The 21901-nt window shown below is 35.5% G+C and overlaps 1 protein-coding gene across 2 annotated transcripts in view; it reads left to right on the forward strand.

The window, feature by feature from the left end:
* DCDC1 (doublecortin domain containing 1) overlaps positions 1–21901 on the forward strand; it is a 661015-nt gene that overhangs the window by 622151 nt on the left and 16963 nt on the right. For both annotated transcript variants that reach the window (XM_071218130.1, XM_058305602.2), the window contains 6 exons: positions 635–838; positions 2121–2322; positions 4557–4709; positions 5431–5532; positions 10496–10632; positions 11884–12063. In XM_071218130.1, the coding sequence (XP_071074231.1) occupies positions 635–838; positions 2121–2322; positions 4557–4709; positions 5431–5532; positions 10496–10632; positions 11884–12063 (978 nt within the window). The remainder of the gene's footprint in view (positions 1–634; positions 839–2120; positions 2323–4556; positions 4710–5430; positions 5533–10495; positions 10633–11883; positions 12064–21901) is intronic.

Consider the following 21901-nt stretch of genomic DNA (forward strand, 5'->3'; position numbering starts at 1 on the left):
AAAGGAAGTCCAGTCCCCCAGAGAAACCTCAAGGCTTTGCTTAAGCAATAGTGGAGTAGTATTCAGGAGATGGTGATGGAATTGACTGGAAAAAATCTCAAATGTCTCATCATCTCTCCCTGAGATTTTTTCCCTCTGGGCAGTGTAGTGATAGGAAGGGAGGGGTGAAGGGTGATGTTCACTCCCCTCATTACCATGTAGTTGAGGCAACACTCGTTGCCATACTCATTCTTCAATATCTACCACCCTGGGATGACATCATCCTAAAGTTAAAGATTAAGAGAGTATCTGTAGTGTTAATATTCCATTACTTTCATTCCAGGCTACTTTCTGGTCCTAGAAACCTTCTTCCCCATCTCCTGTCACAGAGAGAAAATAATAGAAGCCCAGAAACACAGCCAGAGGCCCCAAATCACCAAAGTAACTCAATGGCAGGGCTTGCGGGAGACCTGAGAAATGCTGACCCAATGTCTTTCCCACTACAGCATCCAGGATCTATGGAACATGAAATGAGCAGTTCATAATGTAGATATCACACACATGTACACACACATATTAAATTAAGAGACAGAAGTACACCAAAATGACAAAACTAAAAAAGTTTCAGTAAATATATCATTTTTTAAAAAATCAGGCTGATTTATCTTCTTACGAGGCTGAAAAAACTCTAAGTTATTATGAAGAACGTCTATTATCTTTACGGATGGAGACCTGCGCACAAGCTGTATCTCAGAGAGGCATGGCAGCTATGCACCAGAAGGCGGTGAAAATTATTGCATACAAAAACGGGGATGAATATCATAATGGGAAGTTAATTGTGGTTGGTACATTCCCCATGGTGAGTGACTATCATTTACATGCTGCTTTGTATCCTTAGAGGTAATGATAATGGTTATTCTTTTAACAAAGAAAAAGTAGTGGTATTAAATGATAAATGTCCCTGGCCAGCCTCTTTCACCAATTTATGTTGGTGAGATCCAGATCTCTGTTGACTTAAAGGAATTGGGGTTTTTTTTGGTATTGCTTTGGATGCAGACTCAGAAAAATGAGTGACCAGAATATGGCTTTTAGATTGGCTCCAGAGCAAAGATATGTAAAAGAAGAGGGGAAACAAAGACTGCAAATTTTCTTAATTCTCATGGTAGACAGAGAGCCCTTTTCAGCTTTCCTTCCCATGCCAGCATCAAGTTGTATGTCATCTGAATGTTCTAAGATATTTCACCTCATTTATCATCTGGAGAGTCTGAACACTTATTTGTTGATTGGCTGTTGCATTTCATTTTCAAATTGGAGAGGCAGGGGTTGTGCCTTGAGGGACTATTTGGTTTCTCTCTAGACACTTCTCCCCATAGCCATAGGAAGGGAGGAGTTTCAAGAGGGTCCAAATCCAGCTTTGTCTTTCTAGTCTTGGTGCTTATCTTGTTTATACATTCTGGTCAATACTTTAAACAGCATATTTTAAAAACAATGTTAAGTATAATGACATTGCAAGTACACACAAATACATATACCCATTCACTCACCACTTTGGTTGAATAATCATAGATTTTAAAAAATTAAGATATTGTTATTCCATATACCAAGTACAGTATAGAAGTTAGTGACTCCAACATTCACCCTACGGTCCACAACTGGCTTTTGTGTGTTGAGCAAAATTATTAAGACATTTCAGCTTGTTTTCCCATCTGCAAAATGGAGGCAATAATATGTGTCAGTTCTTGGTTTAAAAGTGAACTGCCTTTTTATTTTAAAGCAGTTCGTAAATATGAAGTATTACCACAATTTTATACTTAATAAATGAACAAAATTGAAAATGAATTTCTGGGTTGAACATTTCTTAGAAAATACTCTGATGATAAAATATGTATTAACATATGTCAGTTGTTGTGTTAAATTTTTGGAGCTAGAAATTTTCACAGCTGGCTTGGGCTAATGTAAGATTAGGTAGGCCAATCTAATATCAAAAAGTGTTTCTAATGAAAGATCAAGATCAGTACTTATTGAGCTGTCTATTTTTTATGTTAAAAGATTGTCTTAGACTTCTAAATAACAAGCTCTGCATGACTATTCCCAGTTCTGTCACTATTTCCTCTCAGTTCCTTATAGTCTGCATAATCTAGCTTCTTACAGAATGCACAGAACAACTAGGTCTTGCCAGAGCAGCCTCCAAAATATATACCAAAGATGGAACTACAATTCTTACTTTGCATGATTTGGTTTTGTGGGCTCTAAAAGAAGCCTTTATCCAGAGAGACTCTAAGGAACAAAAGAAAGACCAAGCATCTGTTGGAACAGAGGAGACAACTGTAAAAAGTGTGAAAGGTTGGTTATATTGTACAGGATTTAATGGGTTCTATCTATATTTGAGCATAAAAAAGTAAAATGAGATTTTTTCATTAAAGCACAACTTCTAGATTTTCAAAATCACATGAAGCTATTTTGGTAAGTGATTATCTTCTTACGAATATTTTTACCTCACAGAATAATAAGAAACATAAAATACGAATGAGCTTTTAATGAAGATCTGTCCTTCTATAAAAGTTTTGCATAAATTTTGGTTTAAGCTCTGAAATAATAAATCAACTGCAGTATTCAAGAAAGTTTAACTTACTTTATGAAACCTGAGCAGCATTGTTCTAAAACTCAGAACCCAAACTAACTGGAGATCATGTAAGAAAGTGGGGCCGGATCACCGCAAATCTCTTCCTACTGTTAGATGAGGTGTTCTCTATAGCCCCTGCTCTCCCCTGTTCTCCACCCCTGCCCAGCTCTACTGCTCCTGTAACTCCCAGGCGCTCTTGTGAATGCTCTTCGATTGCAGCATTTGCCATATTGTCTTGGATTTCTCTTTATACATCTTTGTGTGTCTCATTGCACTATGTACAATTTGAAGGTAGGGACTGTGTCCCAAACAGTTTGTTTAATGAATGGGAATCTTGCTAGTAGTGACACTGTGGTGTTACTTTGGTGAGGCTATCACACCATTATTTTATTGAGAAACAAGGAGTTGAGTTTAAAGAATTTAGATTTTGGAGCCAGTATATTGGGGTTCAAGTCCTAACTCTGTTCACTTGCTTAGCAAATCTTATTCTGTCACTTGCCTTAGGCAAGTTGCTTAGCCTCAGTGTACCTCAATTTCCTCTTCTGTAGAATGAGTCACTAATTAATTGATTTTTTCATGGAGTTGTTCTGAGAACCAAATGAATATGTATAAGTGAATGAGTATATACATATATACACACACACATATATCACTTAGAACAGTACCTATTTGATATTTACCACTTAATGAATATTAGCTATAATTATTGCATATAGGATTTTATATTTTAATGAGTTTTTAAAAATGATTATATGAACATTTAATGCCCAGTGGATCACTAAAGCATATAGTTCTGCCTTTACTTGGCATCATAGAATATTTGATCTCCAGTTCTGGAAGATTATAATCTCAGACTTTCAAACTGGTTGGAATTAATGTTATTTAAGCAGGACTGTCTAAAAGGTACAGCCATTCCTTTATTTCTACATACTAAAGGTTATCCTTGAATCAGGCAGGGACTGCCCCTTTTATTGAATCATGGCTTGGCATTATGCATCAGTTCGCATTGCAAAGTTTTCAAAACAGCCACTGAAACTTAGTGGTTAAAGAGGTCTGCCACCACCTGGCTCTGTCATTAAAGTTCAGTTACCATATCTGTAAAACTATAATGGTAATGGAACCTATCCAGAATACTGTTTTGAGAGTTACATATGATAACATATGTACGTAGAGGTCTTTGTAAAATGATTAGCACATAGTAAGTTCTCAATACATGTTAGTTTTAAATTGCAGCATTCTCTTAACTATATTGCAAATTACCCCTTTATGAAAATGCTGAAAAACATTTCCCTCAGGTCTCAGGACCAGGAAAAGTGCATCTTCTGAGGAATTTATGGTCCATGTGAAATCTTAAGGTTGTGTTCAATTCAGTTCAATTTTTACTTTGGCCACTAGGAGGCTCAGAGCCCAAATTGTGCTCTAGCAAGTAACTGCAGTATTCACTTCCATTTAACGGTAAAAATAATAGCTCACATTTGTTGTATATGTGACCAATAATATGGGCCTGTTACTCTTTCTTCTAAGTACATTATATTTTCTTTAATCTTCCAACAGCATGATGAGATACTATTTTCCATTTAAAAGTTTTTTCCCTTATCCTTGCCTTTAATTTATTCCTCCACCTTTATTTGGTTTTATTGTATCTTTATTTTATCGCTTTTTTTAGAGTAGATACTCAAGGAAGCCTCCTCAAATTAATTACAGAACTAGGCAAGGAGGAAGAAAAGAATTAAAACATATATTTAAAATTAGATTAATTTGATTTAACTAAATTAATTTAATTTGGCTGCATATGAAGTTTCTGATCAGTTTATGCATTGGCACATGGTTTGGGTATTGCATATTTAAACCAAGTCATTAAAATATAAAAATATTTTGAATGAGCAAATGAATTCAGTAAGTTAATTTATTCATTATTGATCAAATAATGGGAAATATGTCCTGTGTTTATCAGAAAACCCAAGAATGAAAATGAAGAACAAATCACTTCCAGACTCAGTGACAGTGGATAGTTTGAATGGTATAGATGACTCTTTGCTCGTCCTCGTCCTCAGAAAGCCTATTGCCATCTGGGTTTCTTGTGGTGAACCATTTATACCTCTGAGTGGTAAGGGTTTTTGTTTTTGCTTTCTTTCAAGCAAGTATATGAGGGAAGGGAGAAACACAGTTTGTGTTCCATAAGAAAGTGAATTAAATGTGTATGGTGTCAACATAATAGCATCACATTTATGAAAAGAACAGAAAGTCTGTCAATTAATATGTGCACAAGGATCTCTCTGTCTCTCATATTTGCACAATTGACTGTTTTTTTCTTACTGGAATGGAGTATTCTGCATGGGAAAATGTCTCATTTAGTTGATAAAGAGATCTTTGGTCTATAGGACTGAGAATAATGGTATACATTAGAAAATAACAAATGAGTTTAATTCACACTGAGGACGACCTGTCTGCACATTTTCATTTTTAAGAATTGCACCCTTTAGGCAGTAGGTGGATGTTTAAAAAATGAATGGTTCCAAGCCAGGCTTTCATCACCTCCAAATAGTTTGTGGAATCAGAAAATGAAATATGGCTATTACATATGGTAAATCTATACAGTAAAACAGCACTGTTCTTCTCTTTTTCCCCCTCCATTTTACAAAGAAATGCCTCAAGCTCTGCCATCTTTCAAAAGAAGTCCCATTTAATGACTCTTACCTTTTAATTACTTGTTTCTAATTGAATCTATTTCTTGAAGCAGAAAGTTCTTTACAAATTATTGGCTTGTATGATAAATTACTGTTGATAAAATAATGCAAGATAAATATCATGTATTTTTATTATTCTAGATTTGCAGAAAGCAGAAAAATTAGAGAAACAGAGCTGGTTAAAAAAGGACAAAATTTTGAATGATCTAGATGCCATGAAACACAAAATGAGGCAGTTAAAAGGTCAGTATGAACTAAATCAGGCATCATCATGTTTAATTCCAAATATAACCTCTATTTGCTGACAGTTATTTTCTACCACTAATACCAGGTATTTAACTAATGAGAGCTATGTAAATATTGTGTTACAAAAGTCACTTGAGCAAGCCTAAAATCTAATATATTTTTCAATACCATTTTATATGTGTATATTAACTATTAAGTTAATACAACATGCCTTATATATACCTTAGAAATTGATTTTGAAATAATACCTGAACTAGCATATCATGGTCTTTCGAAGAATTAATCCTTAGACAACATTTGCTGTCATTTCTTGGGTATTGCTGGGAAGCAGTTTTTTTTTATCACCTGAGTGAAGAAGAATTAAATTCTTCAAAGGTCATTGTAGATATCTCAAAAGGACTCCACTATGTTATGCAGAATAAGATATGCTATTCATTATCACAGCAATCAACTGGCAATATTTACCCTCTCCTTCCATTCGCTTTGTCACAGAGTCTTAGGTTCCTGAACTTTTTCTATTCCCAGCACTTGTGATACCAAATGGTTCTTCACGTAGAAACAATGTATTACAGATTTTATTCTGGCAAGAAGACATTTCAGGATTTGAAATTGCCATAAGCAGGATCTAAACTCCTGAGTATGTACACCATCTGGTGTCCCGAATACCTTAGAGAGAACACTGGTTTGAAATGGCTATTATCCAGTTCTTACAGAAAGAAAGGTTGGGTCTAAGTAAAAGCATCTATTACTATTAACTAAACTCTACTACTCCTACCTCAAGACATTTTCACTTGACCGTCCCATGGGCATGTCCAAAGCTAAAGAAAGTTATCATATCACCCCACACTAAAGCTGCTATCTAATCAGATATTGCAACTCAGAAACCTAGGAGTCATCCCTGGTATCTTCCTCTCACCCCCTCCAACCAAATAACTAGGAAGTCCTGTTGCTTCTAATAGATTAAGTTTGTCTTAAATTAATTTTAAGTCCCTTAAACCTCACTAGCATTATCCTAGTTCAAGCTACAGTCATCTATTCCTTGGAGTATAGCAACTGCTTTCTAACTGGTCTCTCTGCTTCCAATCTTGACCGTAGTTTCCTTTCTATGCGGAATGGTGACAATCTGGGGCTGGAGTGATCCTGCAAAAATGCAAAGGTGATTATAGTATTCCAGACTTAAACTTTGCACAAACCCCTACTATCTTTAGGATACTATTGAAATTCCTTAATGTGGTCCTTCGTGATCTAGTTCTAGTTCTCTGTGATCTCTCTCCTTGCCTACTCCACTCTACTCCACTAGTCTGGAATTTCTTTTAGTCCTCCAGAGATACCATGCATTTCTTAGTTAAGAGGCATGGTAACTAACCAAACTTAGTTGGTTAGTGACTTCTTCCCAGAGCCTTATCTAACATTCCAAGTCTATCACAAGGATAGTGTACTTCTATCACACCCTCTAATAATCTTTCCTCTAATAATCCTCATCACATTATAATAATTACCTGGTTATGTGACTGTCTCTCCTATGTTAGATTATAATTTCTACACCCTTCTTATTGGTCCTCTGAAGTAGTAGAATGATTGAATTAATGAAGTGATGGAATTTTAACCATTTACCCAATGAGTTTTCTAAGCTCTATTTCTGTATCAGGTTAAAGCAGCACACTGGGAATAGCACCTGGCAGAGCTCCAATTACTGAATTCTGATTTTATGTCATGTCCTCAACTAAATATTTAAAAAGGCATATAAAGTCCAGTTGGTGTCATCTACATTATCACTAATGAAAACAGTGTCTCTTTGGTCGTTTGATGTTCATTATAGAAGGATCTAAGGTAGTTTCTTTTAGAATTTATGCTGGGATAAATCTTGCCTCTTCTGAAGAGCCAGTGTGTTTTTTGCTATTAAATATAAATTTAATATGTGTTTATAAAATATCTACCCTGAGCAAGATCTTTTTCTAGCTGTTAGAATTCTGAGGATAAATTAGATCAAGTTTTAGCTCAGTTAACTGTGGTCCCTATTGGACTGTGAGCTTCTTGAGGGCTGGATCAAAGAGGAGGTATGGGAAAATAGAAGTAGCTGCTGGACCACTTACTTCCTATTATCATGGCCATTGATAAATTCAACAAATATTCATTGAGCATATGCTATGGCAAAGCACTATGCTAAGCTTATTTTACATTTCATTTGCAAGTGTGATCTATGCTAGTATAATGCCACCAATTACCTCAAAGGACTGTTATGAATAAGTAACAAATGACAAATATTTCCTACATACCTGACACGTAATAAATACTCAATATATATTGATATGGGAGTTCCTGAGAAGGCAGCCCATTTCCCCACCTAAGGTCCTAAAATTTGATAGGTAAAAGTAAGGAGTGACAGATCAAGGTTAAAGTTCACCTTCATTAAATATAAAGGCAATGCTGGAGATTTACCTTAGTGTGACAAATAACTAGATTTGCTAAGCCCCCAAATTAAGTGGAGTTACCTTCCAGGCACAGGTGATCCTGAGCCAGGCGGAGCTCCTCATAAGGGAAATGAAGAAAGCTGTCCAGGTGAGACTGTAGCATGAAAGAACAGCAAAGCACTCGTGTTCTCTGTTTCTAAGAGAAAAAGGATGGAATTGGACAGAGAATATTCAGTTCATATTTCCCAATCTCCAACTAGAAAAATCGGCTGCAATACCAGTGGGGTTCCATTCACTTTAAAGGAAACAGGGATAAGGAAGAAGCACTCTTCCTTAATTGTTATCCCTGATCTCATATGAAATAAAATAGGATATGTGGGAAAATGCAATAAGAAATAATTTATGGAATACATTTTTGCTTAGTTTCAATTTCTGTTATTCCTGCCTACATAAATAATAGGTTGTTTTGAAAACCTTTTCTTGAAGCTAAAACATTTTGTGCTGTCATGATCTCTCTACGGAAATTATAGAGCAAATGCATTCATTTCCCTAAGACCATTTAGAATTAAGTTGACAAAAAACAAACAATACACAATGTTTTTTCCTTTTTCCTGTTTTCGATCCTGACTCTCAACAGTGTAAATGATAAACTATAGCCGAACTCTCTTTAGTTGAATAAAATTTTAGTGCTTAAAATGCATTACAAATAAAATATTTAAAGGTTATCCATAAAAATCTACCTGTCATAAATTAATGTTATCTTCACCTTTATGAATAGAGTTGGGTAAAAATTATATTTACTATAAATTTGTGGTATGTATTTATGAAGTACCACTGTGGTTTTCTCCAAGTATATTAGCTAATGGCATTTTCATTGTAACGCATTGGTTGGTTGTTTCAATTATGCTTTCTCCATATCCATTAACTGCATATGAATGCTTGTTGGGTACACAAGTATTAGTTCCCCTGAAAAGTCATCAATAATTTGTTGTCACTTATTTCTACTGTTGGGTCTATTTCCACAAACTGAGCTACAAGAGCACAAGTTCTTTATCCTCAGGAAGTACAAAATTATTTTTAAAGAGTTTTGTTCATAGTCATGTAGGAAAATCTGCACATTAAAAGTACCATGTCAAAAAAATTGGGACTCAACTTTGTTTCACTATTTCTATTATTTTATCAACCTAAGAGTCACCATCTTAAAGAAGCTTTCTATGATCCCTCAGATTAGGTCAGGCGCCTCTGTCACATGCTCATATAGGTCCCATGCACCTCCGGCACAGAACAACTGCAATAATTTCCTTACTTTTCGCCTTTCCCCACCAACCTGTAAGTCTTTGTATTTGCCCTATCCAGAGAAAGAATTCTTTTTACTTAAAAAGTTTAAAGGGCAGTATTAGGCTCAAAGCCAGGTGTATCTTCAACTCAGTGGGACAAAAAAAACAATTTCATAAGTGTGACTTTTTAAAAAAGATTTTATTTATTTATTTATTTATTTATTCCCCATCCTCCTCCCCGTCTCCTCTCCCCCACCCCATTGTCTGCTCTCTGTGACCATTCGCTGTGCATTCTTCTATGTCTGTTCGTCTTCTCCTTAGGGGATACCAGGAACTAATCCTGGGAACTTCCTAGTGGGAGAGAGGTGCTAAATCTCTTGCACCACCTTAGCTCCCTGGTCTCCTGTGTTTTTTATTGTCTCTCCTCTGTGTCTCTTTTTTGTTGCATCCTCTTGTTGTGCCAGATCTCCACTCAGGCCAGCTTGCCATTGGGCCAGTTTGCTGTCACCAAGAGGCCCTGAGAATCAAACCCCGGATCTCCCAAATGGTAGATAGGAGCACAGTTGCTTGAGCCACATCTGCTTCTCCATAAGTGTGACTTCTTAACTTCTTTTATAACTATTTTATATGGCATAGTTGAAAGAATACACAAATTTGAATCACTACATATTATATTATAAATGTTATGTTTTAGAATACAGAATTCCATAAGTATTTTCTCTTACCACAGGTTCTTAACAGCATAAAGGACACAGCAGAAGTATCAGAAACTAATCATGCTTGTGGGGTATTATTAGATAGAAAGAAAGGGCTCCTGCCTCTTGAGTCAATATTATTTTAGAAATACTTATTCCCCAGGCTGCTAAGCTAATTGTGGGGGAAAGGCTTATTATTAGTGAAGAGAACAAAACATATGTTCCAAGACTGAAGGCAATGATGGGGAATATATAGGTCATGAATTCTATTTGACTAAATTACTGCTGAACCATGCCATGGATGAGAAGCTGGGGCCAGTGTGGAAGTCAGCAGGTTATCTTTCTTTTCCATCTATAGAGTGAATCCATGTTTCCTGGCTATTTAAAGCCTCAAGCATCCAGATGGAGAGGTATTGTTAGATATTATTACCTTAGGCATCTTTGCTTTTATGATATATTTAGTATTTTAGCCTATGCTCCTGGGTGGAATGATTTATGCATAGAAAGCCAGACCAATTTATTTGAAGTCTGAAAGTTTATCATCAGAAACAACATTTCCAGAGACTTCTTTTCCCAGGGCGGCGTATAGCAGCATGCCAGCCAGCCACAATGGTGTCCACTCAAAGCCCTGTGCAGCCGGTGGTGTGTGAAGGAGGCTGGACTGAGCAGACTCAAGAGGAAATTAAACTCATGGAACTTATAAGACGTACAGAGGTACGTTCTTTAGGATGGCAGACATTAAAGGCTCTGACTCTTTTATAAGCTTTTTAAAGTGCAATATTGAATTTCAAAATTATGCTATTAATATATTCTCAGCATCTGGTCAGTTATGGCTGCAAACGCATATGCCAAGCATTGAGCTGGCATTTGGAGAGTAGCTATCTAAAAGACAGCCAGCTCATGTGAGAGTATGTTTTGTTTGAATGGAGACTAGAAATTATGACCTTAGGAAAGAAGAGAAAAGGCCCAGTGGATATGTACAAAGGTAATTATAATAAGTGTAGGCAAGTTGAGCCTTATGGCTTCATTGCTCATCACTCCTAAGGGTATGTCTCAATATGTAGAAAGAGCAAGGAGCAAAATACTAATTGCAATGGAGACATTCAAAAGTGAGGGATTCAGAAAGTGGTTTCAGTCCAATTGGTTAATCAGTCGGGATTGCCAGGCATAAAAAAGTTGAGAAGAGAAAGGTCAGCTGTTGAGAGACGACTGGGGATAGAGATCTGGGAAAGCTTTTTGCTTTGTGAAGTTTTTCATCAGAGTGATATGTTCCTATTTAATAGAGTCTCTCAAATGCATGAAATGTGTTTCAATCTAAATCTTAGGAGTGTGCCCACATCAAGGTGACCAGAAAAAATTGACATGGCTAGAAATATGACTTTTGCCAACCTAAGAAGGATAAATCACTGACCAGGGAATGAATGCAAAGCATTGAACTAGTACATGTTTGAAACAGGATGAAAAGCTGCCTGGCAGGGATCTGGCAGTGTATGAGCTTTGCTGCTGTATTTTAAAAAGACAGCAAGTAAAGACTTAAACAACAGTCATGTACATTCCCTTAAGCGTTTCTTAAGTTAAAGGAGGTGACGTTGTGATTCTAATAAAAAACTATAATCTGTTAGATGCAGAAAAATCTCTCAAGAGGAGGAAAACCATGCAGCAGTCTAGAAACACAGTTCTATTCATTTCTCCAAATTATAAATGAAAGTTAAGTGCTTTGCCAAATAAGTGCGCTATCATTCTTACTGTTAATATAATAATTATTATCGCCTTTAGTGATTCTTCTCATTGAAGCCAGGGGAATCAGAGTTAGTGATGGGAGAGGCTGATGCATGTAATAGTTACTTCCTAAAATTTTTCCATAATTTACGATTACAAGATGTTTCTGCCTTTTATCATTTTCTTCACACACATACTAAACAGACAGTTCTCTGCACATGGAATTCTCTGAGCTTCTCTTGACAGGCACAGCTTTCTGAAGTCCAAGAACTGCAATCCAGAAGAGATTCTCCAATTGCAACTAAACGTAGAGCAGTCCAGCAGAGCAGGCTTTATAAGCAACCTGACAAAAAACGAGTATGGATTTATCTAAATGGAGGCAGGCCTGAAGAGGGTGCTTATGCCTGGGGAGAAACTATTTCAGAGGTAAATTTTTGTGAAAGGAGAGTGTTTCATAGGGCTGGGTTCAAATCCAAGGTCTGACATTTCTAGATTCTTAGATCATGCAGATTACCTCTCTGAACCTCGTTTTCTCAGCTGTAAATGAGAACAATACTTTCCTCAGAAGGTACTGTTTGTTAAATGAACTAATGTGTGAGAAAGCGTGTAACCAACTACTCTCTTAACCTAAGTGTGAATCTGAATATATTTGACCAGCAGAGAACAATGAGTTCTCTACGGCCAAAGAGTAAAATTTGAACTAGAAAATAATTTTCTGACCCACTTTAAACCCAGTTGAGAAAAGAGTGATTTCCTCCATCATGAATTGTTTACTCCATGTGTACTATGTAAGGAAAACAACAGTACTCATTAGAGGAAACCTGTCATATTATTACTATACAGGGTCTAGAAATCTGGCAGATTTTCCAAAGTTAAAACATTGGCTAAGAAAATGGGTGAGTAGCTGCTCATTTTTTGTTTGCAATTTCAGGGATATAATTCTAAAATTGGACATTTTTTGTCTACATTAAATGAAAACGTTTGGCACATAATAAATGGCTTTGGGGTAGTCTTTTAAAAAGTGTTATCTATCGCAGCGGCATTTTTAATAGTAGTCTTGGCTTTTTTATTTTGTGATATGGTCTTTAAAAAATTTTCTGGGACAGAAGGAAGACACGTAAAGATGAGATGTTAGGTGGGAATGATGCAACATGGTGCAATAAGGGCACCTGGAGTAGTAGCAGCGGTAACTTAGATGAGGACCAGGGTTTCAAAGTGTGAGGGAGTCCAGTCCTCTTTGATAGGGACTTTGAAAAAAAAAAAGTGAAAGCAATCATGTCTCAGAAATTGACAGTCAATTTGCCATGCTTGAGACATAAGAGATAAAAATGAAGAAAATGTACACTCAAAAGTAGGAATACAAGCAAAGAGACTTCATGCAGTCAGAAGAAAAAGAAACAATACCCAGGGTTTCATGTTGTAAATGCTAATTCCTAAAATGCATTGCAACCAGGATTGATGAAATAGTGAGAGAATTTGAACAATGATTCATATAGAGAATGAGGAGAACAAGGATGATGGGGAAAAGATAAGCTGTCAGATTCAGGATTGTGAAAACTTATAATGACTTTCGCAAAGATTACTTATATATCTGGTGGGGGATGAATTCTAATCTCTGGGATTCTCAGTGTGGCATATAAAAGACAATTGAATATTATTTCATGATTAAGTGTTTTGGTTTTTTTAAAAACTTTTATTATTGTCTTTTTAAAAAAGATAAATAGATCACACAAAACGTAACATTAAAGAACATAAGAGATTCCATATAACCCACTTCCCACCCACGCCCCTCCCACATCAACATCCCCTTTCATCAGTGAGGCACACTCATTGCGTTCGGTGACTACGCCCTGGAGCACCATCACACCTCATGGACCATAGTTTACATTGTAGTTCATGCTCTCCCCCAGTCCGTCCAGTGGGTTAAGGCAGGATATACAATGTCCTGCATCTGTCCCTGCAATATCATTCAGGACAACTCCAAGTCCCCAAAATGCCCCATATCACACCTCTTCTTCCCTTTCCCTGCCCTTAGCAACTCCCGTGGCCACCGTTTCCACATCAATGACACAATTAATGATTAAGTGTTTTTAATGAACTTTGTTTGTGAAGGATACTGTGCTAGATGCTGTGAAATATACCAGCTCGTGTATGTGAAAAGATTTTTTAACCTTTATAATGATGTATAAATGACAGGTTAACATCAGTAATAGTAGTTTTATAGTAGTATAAAGAATACATGGTCCCTGCTCTCATTAAATTAACACCTCAAATTGGCAAAGCTTTGAAAGATACCCAAGGTTTACTTGGGTGTGGACAGAAGTGGGTGCTCTCATGTTGATGGATATACAACTTTTTGGAGGACACTTTGACTACACGTATCTCAAGCAATGCACTTCTAGAACTTTATCCCAAGAATAGTATCATGAATTTATACAAATATTACTTGGTAAGATTATTAATCACAGGGGTATTTATAATAGAAATAAATTAGAAATAACTTAAACACTTAGCAGTAGAGAACTGACTAAATGAATTATAGCACAAAGGATCAAATATTATAACTCAAAATCAACTTTTAGAAAGAATGACAAAAAAGATGTTCAAGATATACTAAATGAAAGAAGCAGAGTATAGAGCAGTCAGAGTTGGATTCCTTATGCATACATGCACAGACAAAGAAAAAATGGGAAGGATTTCATTATTAGAAGTATATATTTTTGGATGATCATATTATGGATAAATTTTACTTTTTAAAAATTTCTTTCTTGTGTATTTTTCTATGCGTTTCATGTGTTTTTTTTTATATTGAACCTGGATCGTCTTTGTTAGAAAAACTTATTTCTTAAGGCTGCTGACATTCATCTTAGAGAAATACTAACAGCCTGTGATCAAGGTCAAATTAGTAGTACAGGCAGGAAGTTCACCAGGAGTTCGAAAGAGGGGGTGTCATTCCCACCTAGGGTAATGGGGAAGGGCTCCACAGAGGAATTAATGGGGAGCTCGATGGAACCTCTGAAATGGGTAAGATTCAAACTTAGACAAAAAAGCACTCACAAGGATGAGGGCCACGAGGCACAAAAGAAGGAGTGCTGGAATCAGAAAGCAATTAAATAGGCGGTGCTTGGACTGAGATTGGTTCCAAGCATATTCAAGACAAAGTTGCTTGAACCACTACTTTTCTCTGAATAAGGAAATGGCATGGTTAAGGTAAAGATTTTGAGAGATTGATGTGGTCTTGGTGTGTAAAAGATGTTTAGAGAATGTCTAGAAAGTTTTCAGCGTATTATTTCTTTCTTTGCATTATTTTTTAAAATGGTTTTTTTCTGATCACTTCCCTTTTCTTCTCTATGCTGTCTATTTTCATCTTTAGGGACCTGCATGAGATTCTTTGTGATCAGTGAGAAATGTATCTTTTCAGGCTGTGAGGCTGGAAAGATACCTCTGGAGGATCGACTGTGTGTGTGTAGTGGGGACAAATAGGCAGCAGGAAGGGGAGGGTTCAGATTTCACTGGGGGAATCTGGCTAATGACACAAATTCCAGAGAAGATCAGAGTTTCAGTGGTCGCTACTTTTACCCAAAGAATGAGAAACAGAACACATTTCAAAGTGCTTCACTCTGCTTTCTATAATGAAACCCCCAGATGGTTTTCGAATCCATCCTATGCTGACTTTCCCTCAACTTCTCTCGCCGCTGTGGCTATTCTGGATGATTTAACCACTTTCTTCCCACCCACTCTCTGATCATTGCCAGAGCAACTCTCATTTCCAACTGGTATTGGCTCATCTGTCATCAATGCACCAAGAAACTCTTTCTCCAGGGTTAGTGGCTCTTTCTCCAAGACCTATATTTTTCTCTGATTTATGATTGCCTGGGCCCCTCTTTCTGTGATCCTGAAGCATTTGCTTTCTCCCATCCCTGCAACATTTCTCTGATTCTACAGAATCTCAAAACTGATGTGTTCTTCCTCAGCCCAAAAACAATTCTGAATGCATGAGTGGAAGCTGAAAGAATAAGAAACAGGACCTTTCGATGGGTAGCGGCAAGTACCTCCTGCACACAGGCAATGTGTAATAGTAACATGATGCCCATGGGTTCCACCCGAGAAGGCCTGGCCTATGAAAGCTGTGCTTGTGAAATCGTTTGTGTGTAAGGAACACGTGTTCCTTTATTATGAGCTTTGTTATTGCAACCATTGCAAACATTTTATTTATATTACCTACTTTAAAGATACTTGAGTAAATATAGAAAAATTTGACAAACAGAACAAAAAGTTTCTTTAAGGACATAAATCATCTAGATCTTTTAGAACCTAATTGTTCAGAAAATGCTTCATTTTCAAATTTATTTTCAAATTTAAAAATATAAACTTATTTTCTGTCTTCTGTAAATAGGACTTCCAGTAAAAACCAAGTGAAATAACTATATATGTAATTCATATTATGAATGTAGTATATGCTTTATTAGACAATATTCATTTATCTGATTATAAATGAAAAATAACCTCTACAGAATAGTAAGTTACTACTGGCAATGTAAGGAAAAATATAAGACTACAGAATAGTAAGTTACTAGTGGCAATGTAAGGGAAAATATAAGAATTACCTTTTTGTGGGAACTTTTCAAACATTTCTCCCAGAGATTTCTATCCTTGTTTTTAGTAGAGCTTTTTACTGCCCTCAACTCATAGAAGCTCAACTGTCACACCTCTTGGGGCCATACAGCAGACAAAAAATGTTGGTGACTCTCATAATGGAGAATCTAGAAAAATCATAAAGTAAAATGAATCTACTGCAATCTTATTTTTGAAAATAATCACCACAAGTGGTTTTTGGTTATTTGAATAATATTCATTTTGTTTTTTAGTTATATTAAAACTGGAAACAGATAAAAGTATCAAGAAAGATAGAAGAATCCCATCACCCTAAAACAACCACATATATTATATAATAACTTTAGCATATATATTTCTATGGTTTCCGCAGTAGACATTTTTTTGTCATTGTGATCATATTATATCACAGTGTATACAGTTTTGCAGCTTGCATTATACATCTAACAAACTGTTGTGGCTTTTCCCATATATCCTTTGACATTCTTAAAAAAAATTTCTGTGGTATCATAATCTATCATATGCATGTACTATCATTTATTCACCTAATTTTCTGTTATTTGACATTTAGGCTGTTTTCAAATTTTTGCTGTTATCAAGAATGCTCCAGTAAACATATTTGTATATAAATCTTCATATAATTTTCTGATTATTTCCCTAGAATACATTCCTAGATATAGATTGATAAGTCAATTTATGTAAACATGCTTGAGAATTTTGCTCTCTATTGCCAGATTGTTATCTAGGCATGTCTGAGGAGTTAATGCTCCCACAAATGTTGAATGATAATTCCCACCTTCCTCTTTCTCTCAACAATTCTGGAAACAATCACTTTGAAATATGCACTTACAGGTTTGGCAAGAGAAAACGTCACCTCATTTTAATTTATGTCTTCAATTATACAGGTGATTTTGATTTGTTTTTACCATTTTAATTATCTATGAATTCCCTGTTAAATCCTTTGTTGCTTTTCTATTGGAAATGATTTTCAGATTGTGTTCTCTGTTTTTAATAGTTAAGGCTATTTATAACATGTAGCTTTATCAGCTTCACTGTAACAAACTTCCAGTTTGCCATTGTGTTTATGTGATTTCTTAATGCACAGAAATTAATAAATTTTATTTTTTTCATTGCTTTTAATGTTCAGATAATCTTTTACCATCTCGAAGTCCTATAAAGATTCACCTTAGGTTTTCCTCTGATGTTTCATAATTTTGTTTTTCCTTTTTCCTTTTTAGACTGTTTGAAACTTTTTTGGGGGTATAGAAATGGAATGAAATTATATTCTCTGCTTTATTTGTTGGTTTAAAATAATCTCAGCCTTATTTACTTACTAATCTTTTCTCCCCAATGAACTGGAAAACAACCCTCTACTTCTTATATATACTAACTTCTGTTTTTGAGCCATCTTATATTTAATACTTTTAAAATCATTGTAGATTTATAATATATATTTTTTTCTCCCCCTCCCCCCATCCTGCTGTTTTTGCTATCTGTGTCTATTCTCTGTGTGAGATTCTGTGTCTGTTTCTCTTTTTGCCTTCGCTTCTTGTTTTCTCCTCTAGGAGTCATCAGGATTCGATCCTGGGGACCTCCAATGTGGAAAGAGGTTCCCTGACACTTGGGCCACCTCAGTTCCTGGTTTCTGTTGCATCTTGCCTTGACTCTCCCTTTCACCTCTCTTTTGTTGTGTCATCATCTTGCTGCGTGGCTCACAGCGCGGGCCTGGCTTACTGTGCGGGCACTTGCTCACCATGAGGGCACACTTTCACCAGGAGGCCGTAGGGATTGAACCCCAGTCCTCCCGCATGGTAGATGGACGCTCAATCACTTCAGCCACATCCACTTCCCATAATGTATTTTAATAGCTGATAGAAGTTGCCTATTGTTATACTTCGTTTTCGTATTTTACTTGAATGTTCTTGCCTGTTTATTCTTCCAGGTGAATTTTTAATTCCTTTGCATACCATACAATCCTCCTACAGGAGTTTTGACCATATATGCATTAGACTATTAATTTCATATGAATTAACACCTTTTACGATAATCTATCTTTGTAGCCAGGCACATGGCATTCTTTTACATACATAAAATTCTTATTTTTTGTACTTCAGTAAAACTTCATAGTTTTTCTTTATAAGAGTCTCACATCTTAAAATAATTATTTCAAATAGTGGATTTCTTCTGCTGCATTTTATAAATGTCCATTTTTAGTAAATATTATTTTGTTTGTCCATTTTACTAAGCTCTCCTCTTTTGCTATTAATTTTTCATTTGATTCACATACATTTTCTAAGAAAAAAATTAAATTGAGTTCATAAGATGATGACTTTTTTGCCTATTCATTTAAAGAACTATTTCATTTATTCTGATTTTATGTTTATTGCATTGGTTATAATCATAAAAATAAATATTCTTAAAAAAAAAAACAAAACAGGATCTTTTGCCTCCATGAATGACAACAAAGTTTGAATGCTTTGTTTTTTCCTTTCATTGGCCGCATCTCCTTTTGGTGATTTTTTTAAAATTGGGGTAAAATTCACATTTTATAAAATTATCCACTTTAAGGTATACAATTCAGCAACATTTCATGCATGCGTAGTGTTTCAAAATATTTTTGTCACCTAAAGAAACCTTATGCCCATTTTCCATTCTTCATTTCCCTCAACCCTTGGCAACAATTAATATGCTTTCTTTACAATAACGTAATCTGTTTTCTTTCTATATGGATTTACCTTTTCTTGGTATTTCATATAAATGGAATAATGATACATGACCTTTGTGTCTGGCTTCTTTCACTCATCAAAATGTTTTCAAATTTCATCCTCATTGTAGCATGTGTCAGTACTTCATTCCTTTTTATAGCTGAATAATAATTTCATTTTTTTGGCCATACTTTTGGTGCTGTTTTATATTAATTTCTACTCTTTTTTCTCTGAAGATTTATTTTTAAAATTTCAGTTCATTTTCTGACCATTTTTGTACCTGTTGTATCATATTTTAGTGAGCTCAATGCTTAGTATTAGTCCTTTTATATTATGATTTTTCTGTTGTCAAGGAATTTCATTTCAGTTAATAATCTGAAATATCTGTGGATATCATATTTTCTGAGTTTTTGTATACATGTCAAGATATCTTTTGTTTGCCTGTATCCATAAAAAAATAACTTGGCTGGATATGGAATTTGGGTGTTAAAACCTTTTCCCTGAAAAACATAGATTTTCGTCAATTTTATTTAGTATTCAATGTTGCAGAAAATGTCTTCACATAACTGAATTTCCCCCCATGCACAAGATTCATACTTTTCACCTGGTTATATTTAAACTTTAGTCACTTTTTCATTAACTTTGCTTTATCCTGGTTCAGCCTATTTGATCTGAAGACGTCGGTCTTAATTCGGGTCCGAACATTTTTCTCTCCATTATTTGTTAATCACTTAAATTTAATTTATTCTGGATTCTTCCACAATAACCCCAATAATGTGCAGGTTTGATATCTGATCTCTTGACATTCCAGATGTGTAACATTTCTTTCTCATAAATTTTATCTCTTGTCCTTTCTCTATATCCTATGAGATTTTTCCAACATAGACTTTCCTAATACTGATTTGATTTTCTGTGATATTCCCTCTGCTTTTTTCTGCTTCTAAGAGATATTTAATTCTACCATTGAGTATTTGTTTCTTTACCTTCTCTCCTCTTATTCAGCTCTCTATCCATCCCAATTTGAAACCTCATTCCATGTTTATTAGTTGTATGGCCTTAGTTATGATATTTAAACTCTTTGTTCTTCAATTTTCTCATCAACAAAATGAAGCTAATAATCATTTCTGTAAAATGAAATGAGATTGCCCTTGGAAGCTTTTTGAAGAGTACCTGGTGGATAGAAATGTAGCATTACCTTTTTGTTGCTTCATCATCATTGTCATCATCATCATCATCATCTGCATCTAGACAACTCTGCTTGCTTTTGAATGTTGTCTTATCTCTGTAGTTTTTTTTTAATGGAAGTCATGTTTTATTAAATTTGAGGGGAACATAGTGCAGAGACTCTCTAAAATGTGCTCCTGCTGTAAATCTTTTTAAGTCTTCACCTTGAGTATGATGTGTCTCTTTATGTGTAGTAGAATACTTTCATAAGTGTCACATTGTTGTTGCTATTGTTGATTTTTTTTTTTTTTTTTTTTTTTTTTTTTAGTTTCTTTCCCCTTGTTCAAGGTGAGATTTTGACAATAGACAGGATAGGTTATTTCTCTTCCTCCTCCTAAATCTGCTTGGTTGCTGTTAAAATCTTCCTCTCAGTTCTTAAGTTGGAAGGCTGGTGCACATACAGAGTATTTGGTCAAATTGCTGCTGCTCAGCTGTTATTTGCCTGGAGAAGTAGGGCTGCATTGAAGACCACTCTCTGATGATCCCACTGTACAGAGGGGAATGTATTCTTGGATAATTTCAAGGCATTTTAAATTTGTCCCTTGCTTGAAACTGTCGATGGAAAACTGTCCTCTCTGATTTACATTGCCCCACCACTCTTATTGAGTCAGACTACTGATTCATTTTCCAGGTGCAAGGTGTCATCACAGGTCTTGTCCTGCTCCCTGCACTGATGTATGTTGTAGTCTCTAAACAGATCTATAAAAAGATGTATCAGTGGTGATTTGGGGCTAATGTGAGGCTGGTTCCTGCATTCTTGGGGAATTCTGGCTTCTGATAGATCAAAGTCATGGCAGGGAGGTGTGTAGAAAGCTCTTACTTTCTTCCTACTTGCTTTTATTATTTTGTCTTAATGCCTTATTCACACTAATGGAAATGCCCTCAGGAGACTGGCAGTATGTTGACTAATCTTTCTAGTACTGTTGACATTTTGCTTCTGTACTTGTGTTTTTATGAGTACATTCAATCCTCATTGTTCATAGGTTCTGTATTTGCAAATTAACCTACTTGTTAAAATTTATTTGTAACTCCAAAATCAATACTCTCCTATACTTTTGTGATCAGTTATGGTCATTTACTGACATGAGCAGAGCACCTGACTCAACACAATTTAATGAGCTCCAAGTACCTGCCCTCCAATGTGATTCATGATTAAACTTGCTCAAATTTACATGGGGAGACTTTATTTAAGGCACTGATACTGTTTCTAGATAGGGTTAAAAGGATGGAGCCTCTAAAAGACCAAAGAAATGAGAACTTCCTGGGAATCACTACATGTAAATATAAGGAGGAAGCAGAAAATATAGAATATAGAAATGTGTTTCTTTAAACAGAAACATATTTAAAACAAAGTGATATATGGTTTCTTGATGAAATATTGTGATTAGAGGCTAGCAGGAACCTAACCCTGTAACTGCCTTTTGGGCAATGGCTCAGAATTTGCTAAGTCATTGTTCCAGGTGACTTCATAGAACATAATTGCCTTCAATAATGAGAATTGACTGTATTTCAATTGAGAATTGATTGAGAGAAGTTAAATAAGTCCCCTCTGGAAAGTTTTAAAATATGTCAATTTTAAAGGAAGACTTTCTAATCATTGAATCATAGAAGTAAAGAGGATCATTTTATAATTGAGAAGACTATTTCTTAGGCAGCATGATTTGCCTCAGGTCACACAGGGGCTAAGACTTTCTTACCTCCTGTTTGCTGTTTTGGTCATT

The sequence above is a fragment of the Dasypus novemcinctus genome, chromosome 10 (genome assembly GCF_030445035.2).
Source record: "Dasypus novemcinctus isolate mDasNov1 chromosome 10, mDasNov1.1.hap2, whole genome shotgun sequence".
NCBI classification, from domain to species: Eukaryota; Metazoa; Chordata; class Mammalia; order Cingulata; family Dasypodidae; genus Dasypus; species Dasypus novemcinctus.